Below are 16748 nucleotides of genomic sequence, written 5' to 3'. Positions count from 1 at the left end.
TCCAACACACACACAGACCAACTATCCTTCCCAACACACTTCCGTCAGAACCTTTAGGCAGTAATGCTGCCACTGGGATGCATCCCAAGACGTCTAACCCCACGTGTTCTGTTAGCAGCTGACATCTGGGGTCCTTACCCCCAAACAAAGCTTTGGGAAACAAACAGGATTTGCTGAATAAACCACTCTGTCTCGCACACACCCCTGCTTTATCTAAGCAAACCTCAGCAAATGCTGACCAACACGGAAGTCCAGACTGGGAGACCCCGCACAGGGAGCACAGGGCGCCACCCACGGGGGCCAAGGCCAGCCCGGCTGCCCCACACGATCCCTGCCGGCCCAAGTGGGGTGCTGCTCTAAGCACTAGGAGAACCTCCCAACCCCGCCCAGCCCAGGCGGCCCTGGGGTCCTCCCTGCTGGCAGAGCAGCCCTCAGTGTGAAGTGCCTTTCGAGCCATGAGAGGTCCCGTGGCCCCAAAGGCAGCCAGTGCGGAAGGCCCCTATTTTCTTCGTTTAGTGGCAGGTGCATACGAACATGTCCTCCGATGGACTCCGCGCTCAGGGTTCCACCACCACTGCCATCCTCGCCTGCTGGTTCACCAGATGCGGGCAGGGCAGGGACCAGCGAGACACAGCACAGCCACAGGAGCTGAAGTCTCTAGACTGAGCACGCCTCAGGATCACCTGCGGGCTCGCCGCACGCTGGAGGTTAAGACAGCTCTTACCAAAAGAAGAAGAGGGGGCTTCCCTGGTGGCGCGGTGGTTGAGAGTCCGCCTGCCGATGCAGGGGACGCGGGTTCGTGCCCTGGCTCAGGAAGATCCCACATGCCGCGGAGCCGCTGGGCCCGTGAGCCATGGCCGCTGAGCCTGCGCGTCCAGAGCCTGTGCTCCGCAGTGGGAGAGGCCACGGCAGTGAGAGGCCCGCATACCGCAAAACAAAAAAAAAGAAAGAAAAGTGTTGGCAAGGGCGTGGAGGGATTGGAATTCTTTTGTGTGGCTGGTAGGACCGTAAAAGTTGGTGCAGCCACCGTGGAAAACAGTGCAGCAGTTCCTCAAAAAATTAAATATAGAATCCCCATAGGAGACACAATTCCACTTCTGGGTCTGTACCCAAAAGAACTGAAAGCAGGAACTAGAAGACATATTTGCACAGTCATGTTCAATGCAGTATTATTCACAGTAGTCAAAAGGTGGAACTACCCAAGCATCCACTGACAGATGAATGCATCCACAAAATGCGGTCCATCCACACAATGGAACACTATTCAACCTTAAAAAAGAAGGAAGTACTGACACATGCCACATCGTGGATGGTCCTTGAGGACATCATGTCCAGTGAAATAAGCCAGACACAAAAAGACAATGTATGGGGCTTCCCTGGTGGCGCAGTGGTTGAGAGTCCGCCTGCCAATGCAGGGGACACGGGTTTGTGCCCCGGTCCGGGAAGATCCCACGTGCCGCGGAGCGTCTGGGCCCATGAGCCATGGCCGCTGGGCCTGCGCGTCCGGAGCCTGTGCTCTGCAACGGGAGAGGCCACAGCAGTGAGAGGCCCGTGTACCGCAAAAAAAAAATAAAATAAAAGACAATGTATGATTCCACTCACGTGAGGTCCCGAGAGCAAATTCATAGAAAAAGCAGATGGTGGGGACCTGGAGCTGCGGGACAGGAGGATGGAGAGGGAGTGTTCAATGGGGCAGAGTTTCCATCTTGCAAGATGAGTAAGTTCTAGAGATGGATACTATCAAAGGAGGCACAACAATATGCATGTACTTAATGCCACAGGCCTGTGCGCCTGAAAACGGTTAAAATTTACATTATGTATGTTTTACACTTAAAAAAACACAGATTGCTGGGCCCCAGTCCCAGAGTCTAGGGCGGGGCCTAAGAATCTGAATTTGTAACAAGCTCCCAGATGCTGCTGCTGATCCCGGGGCCACAGTGCGAGAACCAGTGTCACAGGGCGACCAGCGGGGAGGAATTCAGGGCCTCACCCAGACCCGTGTCCCTCATCTAACAAAACGCAGAGGTGCACAGATGCTGCCACCGTACTTTCTGCACTCGTCAAATGCGGAACCAACGACATTCCAGACGACAACCTTTTCACCGAAAGAACACGAAACGGGGTCAGCAGACACCATTTTCAACCTGAATATTCCTTCTCAGGCTCATGAAACTGTTTCAACCTTTGAAAACTTCTCTAAGCTACACTGTTATTCTGCAGTTAACAAACTGTTCTCAGGAAATGGAAGCAGAAGCTTCCTCATCCTTATCGTGGCCATGGCCTCAGAAATGAGGATTCAGCAGCTCCAGGGCCAGGGAATGTCAGGAACGCCCCCCAACGCCAGGAAGCAGAGCTGCCCCACCTGTGGTCAGCTCGCCCTAAGAAGCGATCCGTCACCAACCAGCTTTTGATTGTCCCTAACTCAGGAGCTCAACTGAACAAACTGTGCATGGCCTCAATTTCATCAACTTTAAGGTTTACTTTTCTTTTAATAACCTATTTTAGGTAACGTTACAATATCTTGAAATAAGGGGACTTCCCTAGTGGCGCAGTGTTTAAGAATCCGCCTGCCAATGCAGGGGACACGGGTTCAAGCCCTGGTCCGGGAAGATCCCACATGCCGCGGAGCAACTAATAAGCCCATGTGCCACAACTACTAAGCCTGCGCTCTAGAGCCCGTGAGCCACAACTACTGAGCCCACGAGCCACAACTATTGAAGCCTGCGTGCAGCAACGAAGACCCAACGCAGCCATAAATAAATAAATTTTTAAAACTCCATTTAAAAAAAACATCTTGAAATAAAGGAAATCTCTCCAAGCCAGCAATCTATACACATCCGTGTTCACTGTGTGCACTCTCCTCCACGTGCGCAGGGTTGTGATGTGACACAGTTTTCAAATACCAAGCGTGTTTCCAAGCTTCCGTGACCACGTTTCCTTCAACCTTTCTGTAGAAGCAAAAACCTCCTAAATTCCCAGCCAGTCAGATAATCACTAGGAAAACTGTCTCACTTCAATCCTATCCTTTTAAATACATGTATTTTTGTTGTGAAATACTTCAAACATACAGGAAACATCAGAACCCACGTGTCCACCAAGATTTCACTAAAGAGGACACTGTGCCCTATTTTTTGCTGAAAAGAATTTTTAATAAACAAAATGTTACACATGCACACCATCCTCCCGACCCCCTTCTTCCTCTTCCACAGTAACCACCACCCTAGAGCTGATGGGTACGATTTCCAGGCAGGTCTGTGCACTTTCTCTACATAAGTGTCCAGGAAGTCCATGCAAACATTGTGTTCCATTATGTACAATAAACATACAATTCCTTTCTTTTCCCACTGGCTTTTAAAACCCTTTTATATTGAAACAGAGCGTGCTCACAGAGAAGCGAACATCTCAAAACCGTTCAGCTCAATGAATATACACATCAGGGTAACAGCACCTGGATAAAGGAAGGCACCCCTCACGCTCCCTTCTCCCCAGGGGAGAGACTTCCAAAGCCACAGGTTACCTCTGCCTGGTTCTTTACTGACACCACACACGTGGACTCGAGCCCTGAGTCCCTCTGTTTCTGACTTCCTCCACTCTTGGTGTGTACAGCCCGTCCGCGTGGCTCACGGGGTACAGACGGTCCACTTTCTTGCTGTGGATCCCGCGGTGTGATCAGCCGGGGCCTCTTACTCATTCTGCGGCCACGCGGCATCTGGGCAGCTTCACACGCTGCTGCTACGAACACGCCAGCAGCGGCACGTCGGTGGACGCATGTACGCATTTCTGTTCGGTACATTCCTGAGAGTGAAATTACTGGATCCTGGGGTTTCGTATGTGCAGCTCAGTAAATAATTCCAGTTTTCCAAGTAACTGAGCCAGTTTACGCTCCCAGCAGCAGGGGTTCCAGCCGCCTCCCGTGCTGGCCGACACTCACTCTTTCCGTCCGGTTTTCCTCGCCCTGCTGGGCCCTTGACTCTTGAATACAGTCGCAATTCATCTGCCATTTTTACCTTGAGTTCTCTCCTTTCACAACACTGCTCCGTATTTTCGAAGGTATTAAGACTATTACCTGTAAAGACTGAGTAATGACTTAGATACGGAACTAAAATCACTTAGCCGTTCTCCTAACTGCTTCTGCTCTTAAAAACAGCATGAAGAATATCACTGTTCACAAAATGTTTGCCCTATTTTTTATTCTATCCTTAGAATCCACTCCTAAAGAATTCCACATTTTTTTCCTGCTCACAGACGCTTCCCAAAAGGCTTTTATCTCCCCACGTGAACCATACTACCTCACCAGCACTCTCTTCAGAAAACCCCCTTGGAGTTACTGCAGTCACCTCAGTGATCTGTGCGTGTTTCCTGGCAGCATTACAAAAAAAACTAAAGTTTCCTAACTGAGGATCAGAATGGCAACCGCTAAGAATAGCTCCGAACGCGGGGTTTCCCCAGCTCCACCACCGCCCCCCACAAAACGCCCCTTCACATTTCTCGGCCAGCAAACCCCCCACCCGCCTGCTCCCCTCTCTCCAGCCACACCAGCTGCCCGGCCGCCCCGTGAACGCAGCGCGCTGCTGCTGGCCCGGGCACCTTCACCTGTCGTCCCTTCTGCCAGGGTTCTCCTCCCAGAAATCCACCAGGCCACCTCCTTCGAATCCTGGTGCAAAACTCACTCTCAGTGCCATTTCCTCAGGGACAACGGCCCTGCGCCCCAGCTGCCCCCGTGCGTCGACGACTCGCTGCGTGTGCCGAGTACCGTCCACCTCCCGCTACGAGAACATCAGCCCCTCGAGGGCAGGCCTTTCCGCTTATATGGTTCAGTTAGTATCCCAGCGATCAACAACAGTGCCCGGCACACAGTGAGCGCTCAAGGAGCATCTGTGGATGGAAAGAAGGACTCCAATTCGCAGCAGCAAGAAGGCCTACTGTGTTCTCCTAGGCAGGGTGACAGCCCCATGCCCGCCCCACCCACGCAAGTCGCACTCAGGCCTCACCGGTGACAGGAACCACACCTCGGTGAGCTGCAGCAAGAAGGAAGAGCTGCTCACACAGGACAGCTGTTAACACGCACGGCCACGCGGAGCCCTGGAGCAGTGACACCGTCAAGCTGGCAGTGACATCCTCCCACACCCCCCCTCACGGCCTCTCTGCCAGGTTACAGCTATATCCTTTTATCCCCCCAAAGAATAGAAGGCAAAACCCCTGATTACAGAAAGCTGTAACGTGCCTTGAGGGTAACCAACCTACACAGCAAGAGACGCAGGTGTTTCACCTTCCTGCGAAGGTTTAAGTGTTTTTACCTTGAAGCAAGATATAAACTCTCTCTTAAGGTCCCTCCAAGCCCTCTGGTACTCATTAGCTGAGACTTCCCAGACTGAATCCCGTCCGGCCTCCGAAGCTCAGTTCAGACACCCCTTCAGCAGTGAAGTGTCCCCCGAGCCCCAGCTGCAGTCGCTGCCCCCTTCCTGCCCTCGTGACTGGCTTGGACGCCCTATAGGACGCCCTGAGCTTTCCTAACCCATCGCGTTCCCGGGTTTCTCCCACACACCCCATAACCCCCTCCAGGGCGCTTTGATTCCCTAATACCGCCTAGCACAGGGGTGGCACACAGCACGTGCACCCCAAGAGTTCTTTATGATGGACAACCGGGTTTCCAAATGCCACAGAAGGACACCAGACCCCTTCCTCACACCATACACAACAACTCATTCCAAATGGACCACAGCCCTAAGTGTAAGAGCTAAAACTACAAAACTCTCAGCAGAAAATATAGGAGTAAATCTTTATGACCTTGGGTTAGGCAAAGCTTTCTTAGGGACGACACCAAAAGCATCAACTGAAGAACAAAACAGATGAACTGAACTTCGTCAAAATTAAAAACTGGTGTGCTGTAAAAATACCATGAAGAAAGTAAAAAGACTACCCACAGAAATGGAGAAATCATCTGTAAACCGTGTATCTGATAAGGGACTTGGGTCTAAAATACATAAAGAATTCTTATAACTCAAGTTTTTTAAAAAGACAAATTACCGGGCTTCCCTGGTGGCGCAGTGGTTGAGAGTCCGCCTGCCGATGCAGGGGACGCGGGTTCGTGCCCTGGTCCGGGAAGATCCCACGTGCCGCGGAGCGGCTGGGCCCGTGAGCCATGGCCGCTGAGCCTGCGCGTCCAGAGCCTGTGCTCCGCAACGGGAGAGGCCACGACAGTGAGAGGCCCACGTACCGCGAAAAAAAAAAGACAAACTACCTAATTTTAAAGATTGACAAAGGATTTGAATAGACATTTCTCCAAAGGAGATGTACAAAAGGCCAACAAGCACATGAAAAGATGACCAACCACATGAGATTCCACCCACTGGGATGGATATAATCAAAAGGGCAATAACAAGTGTTGGTGAGGATGTGGAGAAGTTGGAACCCTCAAAGGTTGCTGCAAAACCGTCCGGCAGTTCCTCAAAAGGTTAAACATGGGTTACCATGTGACCCAATGATTCCATCCCTAGGTGTACACCCACGGAAAATGAAACCCTATGCCCACACAGAGACTTGTATATGAATGTTCACGTCAGCATTAGTCATAACAGCCAAAACACGGAGACAGCCCAGATGTCCGTGGACCGATGAATGGATAAGTAAATGTGAATTATCCATACAACGAAATATTCTTCAGCCACAGAAAGAAATGAAGTACTGACCCACGCCACAACCCAGATGGACCTTGAAAACGCTGTGCTGAGTGAAACAGCCAGTCACAAAGGACCACAAATCATATGGTTCTATTTATATGAAATTTCCAGAACAGGCAAATCTACAGAGACAGAAAGAGCAGTGGTGGTCTAGGCTGGGGGAAGAGGGGCTTGGGGGTATGGGGAGTGACTACTAACGGGTACGGGATGATGACAGTGCTGTACAATCAATTGTGGCGAAGGCTGCGGAACTCCTGGAATACACTGAAAATCACTGAACTGTACCCTTGAAATGGGCGAAAGTTGCATCTCAGTAAAGCTTTTAAAAACGCTTTATGAATTCCTTCTCTTCTTCTCTCTAGCTCTTGTGAATACAAACTAAGTATCCTCCCACCCCAGCACTGTGCCTGGAACACAGCTCGCAATCTTAAAGAAGGTGTCTGCTAAGAAGGGAAAATACCATCCACCTGTGACATCCTTCGGTTGGGTTTCAGGCACAGGTAAGAAAATTTGAGCTGGTGATGTTGCCACAGAAACTTCAAGTGGCCACACTCAGGACCCTGTGGACCTCCGTGGGGTGGCCTGAAGCTGCAAGTCAGTCGGAGTGGAAGCAGCCACTGAGAGCTAAGAAACCAGTCCGGTTCCCCTGAATAAAGTGCTTTCTCCCCTCTTCTACCCCTTCCCATGAATTCAAAGGCAGGGACGAAGACGGTCACCTGGACGGCTGTGTGCCGTATCGACCACCACTACAGCAAGGGCCACGACCAGTGTCTGAACCTTCCGGGTGCTTATATAACACCTCTTGAGTCCTACAAGCAGTCTCAGTAGGTACTGTGACCCCATTTCACAGACGTGAAAACTGGAGGCCCAGCCGGCAGCATGGCCCGCCTGCCTGGGCAGAGTCAGGTGACACGTGGGGCCTGAACTTGCACCAGGTTACCCGATGACACCAGATCCCTGTTGCCTCCTGAACTCACAGGGCCTCATTCGAGGCCCACAACGAGGAGAGGCGCAGGGGCAGGCACACCCCACGCCCGGGCCCGGGGCCAGAGGGTCTCAGTGCAAAGCCTGCTGTGAACGAGCCGCCCACCTCCCTGCACTCAGTTTTCTCCTCTCTAAAACGAGGACAACACCGTCTACATTACCGGCTGGCTACAAGCACGTTAAATACATGTTTATGCGTGAAGGCTTCCAGCACGCGGCTGGTTTTTACAGGACCTGTGCCCAGATGAAACCACACAGCAAATGAACGAACTGCTGGCCAGGGGACGTGGCTCCCTCAAGCACTGGGTCCCCTGCCATGTGACTCCCTAAACTCTGCTGGGAATCCCCAGAGCGCCAACTGCCCCTGGGACCTCCAGGGACGTGAACCACTCACGTTCACACAGATGGGGCTTCTCCGGCCGAAAGTGGCCATTCCTTCCCGAGGGAGAGTCGAGGGGCCAAGGCACAAAGAGAGGGGGAAATCACTGGTTTGTTTCCTCAGGACGTCACGAGACTGAAGCCCAGTCCCGAAAGGAGTCACCTATCAGATGATTTCCTCTGACTCAACCTGGAGCAAAAGGAACCCGCAGGGCAGCCACGGGACCCCTGCTTCTCCGTGAATCTCACCAAACCTGCTTCTGAAAGGGTTCATTGAGTCTCTCCCTCGGAAAGCCTCTTAGGTCTCTCCTTTCCGGAATGTTTTTCTGTGGGGAGGCCCAGGGACTTTTTCCAGAGTTTAAAGAGAATACTGCTTTACCTAGCTCGGGAGATCTTGGAATAACTCACAAAGTAGAAGTTCAAAGTTCCACAAAGAACACTCATCTCTGTTGAGCTAAGTGCAATCTGGCTTTGGTTTTCTTTTTTTAAAAACCCTCCTCCCAGGCCTGGATGGTTCCGTCTGAAAGTGAACACGCTCCAAAGTATCTGGCAGGCTCAGTGTGTCTCGATCCCAGCGGAGGCTAAATGGACGACCTGCGTTCGCAGCCTCACTCAGTCCCTTGAAGAAAATTCCGAGCGATCACCGACAGTACAAGCCAAGGGACATACGATTAAATCCGTTTAAACAGATACTTACTGATCCACAGAAGGGGTCACAAGGAGTGAGACAAGGCCCCTGCCTGGGGAGGGAGCAGGGGGTGGGACGAACTGGGAGATTGGGATTGACATATATACACTAATATGCATCAAATAGATAGCTAATAAGAACCTGCTGTATAAAAAGTAAATAATAAAATTAAATTTTTTTTAAAAAAAGGCCCCTGCCTTCCAGCTGCCTGCGGGGTAAAGGACCAGGAATGCAATTAATCAACCAGAACACGGAAGGCCTCGGAAACTGGCATGAACAAATTAGGAACCGTGAAAAATGTCACAGAAAGAAAACTAGTTAGTCAGTTTTCCCCCCACAATGAAACCTCTGCACTAAATGGTGGAGACCCAGTTTCCAGGCAATGAAGACTGGACTCTCATGCAGTGCCTGTCTGCCCAGAACTCGGAAACCCGTGACCCAGGGTGATCCGAGCATCTCAAGCAGGTGGGGGAACTCGGCCCGTGGGTCGCAACACACGCGACGCGATCTGTTCCTTGAGAGCTTTCGCGCCCAAGCCAGCTGGAGACGAGCCCCCGGCCGACGCCCCGCTCCCGGGACTGATCTTGGGGACGCTCAGCAGACGGGGTGCAGGGCTGAGGCTCGAGCTCGCACCCTCACCGCTGCCCAGCACTGACGCTCCCTTTCTGGAGAGAGAGCGCGACGCCTCACGAGGGCCTCGGGTGCTCTTTGCGAGCACAGGCTCACGGAGCCACCTCTCCCCTCGGAAAAACCCCCTGACGACAGAAGGGTCTCCGTCCGGGAGACACTGGCTACAGCAGTCAGGAGCGAAGCCTCCAGACGGGGTCCTGAAAGGGGTCCGCGGGGCAGCCCTCCCACCGGGGGCCGGAGCCGCGCCGGACGGCGCTCCAGCTCCGCCATCCACTAGCTGTAGGTGCCGGGCAACTTACGGCCTCTGCGTGCCTCGGTTTCCCCATCTGTAAAGTAGGGGTGGGGCGACGCCTCGCCTCCTAGCATTACTGAGAGGATTAAGTTGCTTTACATGTCAGGCACGAGGAAGGGCCTCTGGCACACGGCAGGTGCTCTGAAAGGCTTAGTCATCACAGCTACCACACAACGCTACCGCTCTGCTCTGCAAAGGCCCAAAACAACTCCCTCCCAGCAAGGGGGCAGAGGATGGGGTACTCTGTGCGCCCAGCAGAGACCCTCTCGGGGAAACAGGCCCCTTCCACGGGGCAGAGGCAAACTACAGCCTCTTGCAGAAACTCCCACCAGACTCCCTACGTCACCGTCCGTCCTAAGGACACTCAGCGTGCAGAAGCCATCACGAGATAAAGACCCGCCCACGCCACGCCCACGCACAGACCGTCCTCGGGTCCTGAAGCGCTGATAACGCAATTTCAAATCTCCCTTTCGTGCGAAACCCCAGCAGTGAGTGGCCAGTTCTTGGAAAATCCCTGCACCCCCGGCCTGGACTGGAACTTCTCCGGAGCTGGGAGGTGAAATTACTGTTCTGAAGATAATTAACTGTGCTAAGTCAGGAGTATCACCTGACTCTTGTCTCAGCAGATGGCCTCTGCCAGAGTTGCATACTTTCAACAGCAGGTGACTTTCCCAGACATCCCTCCCGCTGCCACACAGATGCCAGCGGCCCTGGGGTCTCGGTCCTCCTTCCTGCTGGTCCCAGGGGCCACTGGAACACCTGGACTCGCCAGCGGGCCGGGCCAGCGCCAATAATACCCAGACACAGACATCGGACACAGCGGAGCCAGGGAGATTAGGAGTGGATGTCAATTCGACAAAACATGCATTTCATTATAAATACACCTCCAATACTAACTCGAGAGTGAAAACTAAGGGAGACCAACACTCCCACAAAACTGTTTTAAAACGAGGTCCCCAGCACCCACCTTTGCTTGTCAAACTGTGCTGTTAGCAAGTCCGCTTAATGTCTCAGGATCTGGGACACACTGGGTTTCCCCCCAACACTTTCTACTGTGAAACAGACACACACACACACACACACACACACACACACACACACACACACACGGGTATAAAATGTCTATGGACAGTTTAACAAAACTATGTATCAAACACATGTGGAACCACTATCCAGGTCAAAAATTAAAAGATGGCTGGGATCTTGGAAGCCCCCATGACCTGTACCTCGCAGACCCTCCTTTCTCCTATTGGAGGCGACCGCAGACCCTCCTTTCTCCTATCGGAGGCGACCACAGCCCCATTTTCACGCCATTTCACCTGCTCTTCATTTATACTTTCATCACCTGCGTAAGCAGAGTCTAATTCTAACCCACACAGCAGAGTCTAATTCTGCATGGCTTTGAACTTAATATAAGAGGAGTCTCGTGGTATGCATTTCCTCTGGCTTCTTTCAACATCCTCAGTGGAGGGTGCTGGGACTCGGTACTTGTATTCGCAAAAGGTCTTAACAGGACATGGCAGAGATCACCTAAGGACGTCTCCCTGGCTCTCAAAGCCTAACAACTGAGCTTAAAACTGTGATTCAACACGCACAGCTGACAGCAGCGGTCACCTCTAGGCTGGGGAACTAGTTTAGCAGGAGAGAAACTCTGTTTACCAAGTGCAAGCATCAGGACATTTTTTTAATATTGATCCAACGTAAAGGATCAAATTTTACGACGTTAGCACTTTAAAAGCACAAACGTACATTCCTGGATTCATTACTACACAGACGTCAAATAGAGAATTATGAAAACTTCTTGGTGGCGTAGACTAACGCTAAGTGAAACGAACGGACTAACAAACCAAACGTAAATACACCCTGAGGTTAACTGTACCAAAAGCGTGTGCAGAGGAAAAAAGGAAACATGCTAAACACAGCAGCTGCGAGCTCACCCGTGAGCTCCCTTTTACAAGACGTTTGTATTTGCGCTTATCTTACTTGTACAGCAACATCTCCTCGAAGTGCCAAGCCACATACCACATGAAACTTTACTGCTCTGCTTACGGTCCACTCATAAGACTTGTCGGAGAGAACTTCACTGGCACCAATCAGGTTGAAGACTGTCGGAAAATCACGTCAATGTACTTCTCAGAGATGTGTCTCCAGTCCCTACCACGCTTCCCTGGAATTCATCAATCGTGCAATTTCCCTTTCCTTTTGCTTAGCACACATACTCCAAATTGCGTTAAGAGTGCTGAAGGACCCCCCACCGCCCCCGCCAACATGCCTATCCACACACCCCAAGGACACCTGTGTCCTCCTACAACCTGGCCAGCAGGAAATAGAGCCAAGTGTGGCCTCAGCTTCCCCTAGAGCTCAACTCACAGGTCATGTCTGGGGCCCTCCTGCGCCCGCCTGTCCCACGTGAGGTTTTAATACTGGTACCTTCACCAAGAACGTCTACCCCAAGTCTGGCTATGACTTCTTAATGATTCTACAACAAAAACGTTCAAAGGATGAAAGCACTACAGTCCTTCAGAGGGTAACGTGCGTGGTCAAGGGTCGAGCTCTTCGAATTCCCGAGGGTCCAGGCTGCCTGTCTGCTCACTTGCCCCAGGTTCTAACCACGAGGGCAGCTCCTCTTAACATGCACTGCGGGCCACAGAAGGCGGCTCACATCTCTCCAGCAACTCACCACTCCAGCCCCTCCCCGTCACCCCAGCACACCGCAGGCCAGACATCTCTTTTTCTGGTGCATTTTTCTTAGGAAGGAAAAAATAAACCAAAACAGAATTTCCCAACCCAGAACACATCACTTTCTTGCTAACCACAAATTCTGGCAAAACGTGTTCTGTGTAATAGTGATTCAGTTCCTCTTTCTTCAAATGTACACCTTTTACCTTGCAAATTGTGTGTGTGTGTGTGTGTGTGTGTGAAAGGGAGAAAGAGATGGAGCTCAAAGACCATTAACACCAATTTAAATAATATCTGCATAGCTACCATTGTTACCAAACTAAAATGTGACCCTATCCTAAAAAACACTGACAATAAAAATGTAATTCTAGGGCTTCGCTGGTGGTCCAGTGGTTAGGACTCCGAGCTTCCACTGCAGGAGGCCCAGGTTCGATCCCTGGTCGGGGAACTAAGATCCCGCATGTCACGGGGGGGAAAAAAAACTGTAATTCTTTTCCAACATCAGAGCCCCTTCCACAAAGCAGACACTATTCTAGATACTAGGATGTAAAGAAAAATAATGGTTTCTGCCGGTCAGGAGTTGACAACGGAAATGTGGGGGATTTCCACATTTCCCCCGGGAAATGCTGTTTTGCCACGGGAAAGTGTTTTGCCCCAATGCAGATGGTACTTTAAGGGTATAATTTAATCCGTCAAATGCACACATCTCAAGTGACAGCTCATGACTTGCCTAACAGATGTGTACAGGCAGAGCAGCAGCAGCGAGGGTGGTGGCGGGAGCACAGGGGCGTGGAAACCGCGCAGGCATGCAGAGAGGGTGCGGCCGGTCATGGAGGCGCTCAGAGGATGAGCAGAGTTCAGGCCTGACCCCATAGAAAACCAGGAGGCAGCCAGAGGTTTGGGAAGACAAACGGCTCAGAGCTTCCTAACCGAATGGGATGTATGGAGTACCGTCCAATGAGGCGCTCCAATGGAAGTGAAGATGATTCTTCCTTGTTCTAACAACCAAGTTTAGGGGACTTCCCTGGCGGTCCAGTGGTTAGGATGAGGCACTTGCACTGCCAAGGGCTCGGGTTCAATCCCTGGTCAGGGAACAAAGATCCCCCAAACCGCACAGAGTGGCCAATAAATAAATAAATCAATAAATAAAAACCAACTTTAGGTCCGCAGGGTTGTAGGAAAGCAGGGCTGGGATACACAGTGGTAATCTGTCTATATTTTTTTTATCCGTGTATGATGCAATCGCAAAAATCAGATTAGACAATCAAGCACACATCATCCTCATTCTCTGTCACTCTAAGGCACAATCATTGAGCTCTGTAACCTGAAACAAACTCTCACGCTGCACAGTCAGAAAACAGAGTGTCCAGTCAGATATTTTGATAGTTAATGATTTTAATATAAAACCCACCACAGGTTTATGTCCAAAATACAAAAAGAACTGCTAAAAATCAAAGAAAAAAAGACAATCCCTTAAGACAATGGGCAAAAAATAAGAACAATCGGTTCAGAAGGCCATACAAGGGCAAAGTATTATAAGAAACTAAACCTCACTGATAATCGAAGAAATAGAAATTAAAACAAAAATAAAACACGTTCTTAATTTCTCTAATGCTGAAGGGAGTTTTTTAAAAAAATGGTATGAAATGGTGATGAGGTTATGGGGAAAAGATGCACTGCTGTTACCGGTATAAATTGGTAATAGCCACCAGAAAGGATAATTTGTAAGGATTTGTTACAACAAAAAATATGCAACCCTATGACCCAGCAATTCCACTCCTCACGGGTATCTAAGGCAGAATAATGGCCCCTAAAGGTACTCGCATCCTAAGCCCTGGAACGTGTGAAGCTGTTAGATTCCACAGTAAAGGGGAATTAAAGGTGTAGATGAAGTTTAGGCTGCTAATGAGCTGACTGTGAAAGGAGGGCAAAGGATGTGGATTAGCAGGTAGGCCCAATGTAATGCTGGGGTCCTTCAAAGTGGAGGAAGTGAACAAAAGAAAGAGAATCAGAGGTGACAGGACAAGAAAGGTGTGGCCCGCCGTAGCTGGAGCAAGGGGATCCTCCGGCAAGGAATGCGGAAGGCATCTGGGAGCTGGAAAAGGTCTAGAAACGCCTTCTCCCCGAGGGCCTCCAGAGGGAACGCAGCCCTGTCCACAGTTGGATTTTAGCCCAGGGAACCCTGTTTGGGGCTACTGACCTTCAGAACTGTAAGATGATAAATTTTTGCTGTTTAAGCCACTCTGTTTGTGGTAATTTGTTACAGCAGCAGTAGAAAACTAATACACTACACTAGGGAAACACGGGCACAGCACACAAGGAGGTGTACGTTGTCTGAGTACACGTATGTATAAGACACGAAAAGAGCGATGAAAGGATGCATCCCAAACTGGTAAGAGGAGGTGATCACAAATGGGGTGAGACTTTAATCTATAATGTTCTGGGTGTTTGTCCACGTATTGCACAATTGCAAGTTCAATTTGTCAGGAGGGAGTTATCATTTATAGCTTAAGCTTCCAGGGATTAGAATATGATATAAAAGACCGTTGAGGCTGAAAACCACAGTGAACACCATTTTTTCTGACAATCCCAAAGCTACTACAAAGACCTAGACCCCCGGGATCCCCACAATTAACACTAACGGTGGGCTCTGGCTGTGTGGACAGAACACCAGAGAAGAGGAAATTCACTGTATACCCATAAGCCACTGCTTCTTCAACAGTCAAAAATAAACCTTTGCTAAAGCACGAGAGATACATATATCATCTGTGGACAAAATTCATTCTCAAAGACTTGTATTTTCTGACTCCAGCCCCTCCAAACACCACCCACACCACGACATGCCCCCTTAACACTGCCCACGGTGGACAAGTCACTTGCCTCTGGGTTGTGGGGTTTTGGGGGTTTTTTTCCTCTACCATTTCACCTGCCATCCAGGATGGCTAATAAAATCACCAGGGCCCCAAGGAAGGCCCGCTGCCAGTCTCGGAGAGCTGTGGTAGATGATACCACAAGAGCAGCCAGGGGGTGAGCCCTGCAGGAAAGTCAGGGCTGCCCCTGTACCTGCAAAGAGACCCCTGAGTAACCATCACATCCAGGAACTCTGAGCTGCTTTACAATCCTCGGGGGAAGAACCATTCCCACCCAAACGCTGGGAGCCCAGCGTGCGGCCCTGGTACAGGAGGGCCAACTGGCCCACCTGACTGGCCCACCTGGGCTCGAACGTGTGACCTCAGGAACGCAGTGTTCTAACCACGAGCAAGAGCCATCACATGCTTCTCCTTACACAGCTACATGAGAAAGGAAAAGTAACTAAAGACCAATGTGGGTGGCGGGGTGGGGACCGCTCCCGAGACGCAGACTCACCAAGGGACTTCATGACAACGGGGTCAGTCCGGCGCAACGCCACCCGTGCCCCCAGCAGCTTCACTCCACTTCTGCCTCTTTTTCTCCCTAATGAAGCCGGTGTCCAGCAGCCCTCCAGACCTCTAAGCATGGCCTCCTCAGGGACACCTCGCCAGACGGCCCAGCCGCAGCTTCCAACCTTGGGCCCCCGCCACCCCCCAAGAAGCAGCAGTAACTCACACCAACACCCACCTTCATCTATCCTCCAGTTAGAGGACTAGAGGGGGTATCATTTTAAACAGGGACATCCTAGAAAACGCACGCCTCACGCTCATCCGCTAAGAAAAGCACTCAGGGAGAAACACGAAGGGCTGGCGTTCGAGAACACTAAAGTCTTGAGCGGCCAGAGTTCTTGCCAAGACCCGGCAGGTCCTGGGACTGCGCCCCACGCGGCGGGCAGGCCGGCAAGCAGGAAGCGCGGGGCGGGCGGGCCCTGCGGCCCCCAGGGACCCGGACAGTCTCGGGGAGACGCGGGCAGAAGCGCGCGGCGAGGCGCAAACCCGGACAGGTGCTCCGGCTCTGGGCCGCGCGGCCACGCGCCCTCCTGGGCGTGGACGCGGGAGTGGGAGGGGGGACCCGGCGGGGCGCGGGCCGCCCGCCGACTGGAAGAGTACCGAAGGCGTCAGGGTCTCGGGGGGCGCTGGCCGGAGCAGCGCGGGGCCTGGTGGGTGCCTGCCATACCTGCCGCCGGCGGGTCCGCCTCCTCGTCTGCCTCCGGCTCAGCCGCTGCAGCTGCTGGGGCCGCGGGTATCGGGTCCATCGCGCCGCCAGTCATGTGAGTGCGCGCCACGTGACTTCCTCCGCGCCCGCCAGGGCTCTGCCTGGCCTCGCCCCGCCCACACCCGGGCCTACCACGCCCACTCCCAGCTTATCCCCGCCCTCCAGGGCCTGCCACGCCCACGCCCGACCTCGCCACGCCCACTCCCATCCTCGCCTCGCCTCGCCCCGCCCCGCCCCGTCCCGCCCAGGCCACGCTGCGCCGGGTAGGGCAGGTGGCGCGGTCCGGGCGCGC

The 16748-nt window shown here is 52.0% G+C and overlaps 1 protein-coding gene across 2 annotated transcripts in view; it reads right to left on the bottom strand.

Moving 5' to 3' along the window:
* SNX8 (sorting nexin 8) overlaps positions 1 to 16511 on the bottom strand; it is a 39161-nt gene extending 22650 nt beyond the window's left edge. The window contains exon 1 of one of the 2 annotated variants that reach the window (XM_060032540.1): positions 16418 to 16511. In XM_060032540.1, the coding sequence (XP_059888523.1) occupies positions 16418 to 16511 (94 nt within the window). Of the gene's footprint in view, positions 1 to 724; positions 1088 to 16417 lie in introns of those variants that run through there. The other variant, XM_060032542.1, reaches the window with a different exon arrangement.
* Positions 16512 to 16748: the final 237 nt, after the last annotated feature.

This window comes from Delphinus delphis, chromosome 15, assembly GCF_949987515.2.
Source record: "Delphinus delphis chromosome 15, mDelDel1.2, whole genome shotgun sequence".
In the NCBI taxonomy this organism is placed as follows: domain Eukaryota; kingdom Metazoa; phylum Chordata; class Mammalia; order Artiodactyla; family Delphinidae; genus Delphinus; species Delphinus delphis.
Note: the sequence above shows the minus strand (reverse complement) of the source record. Positions and strands in the feature narration are given on the sequence as shown.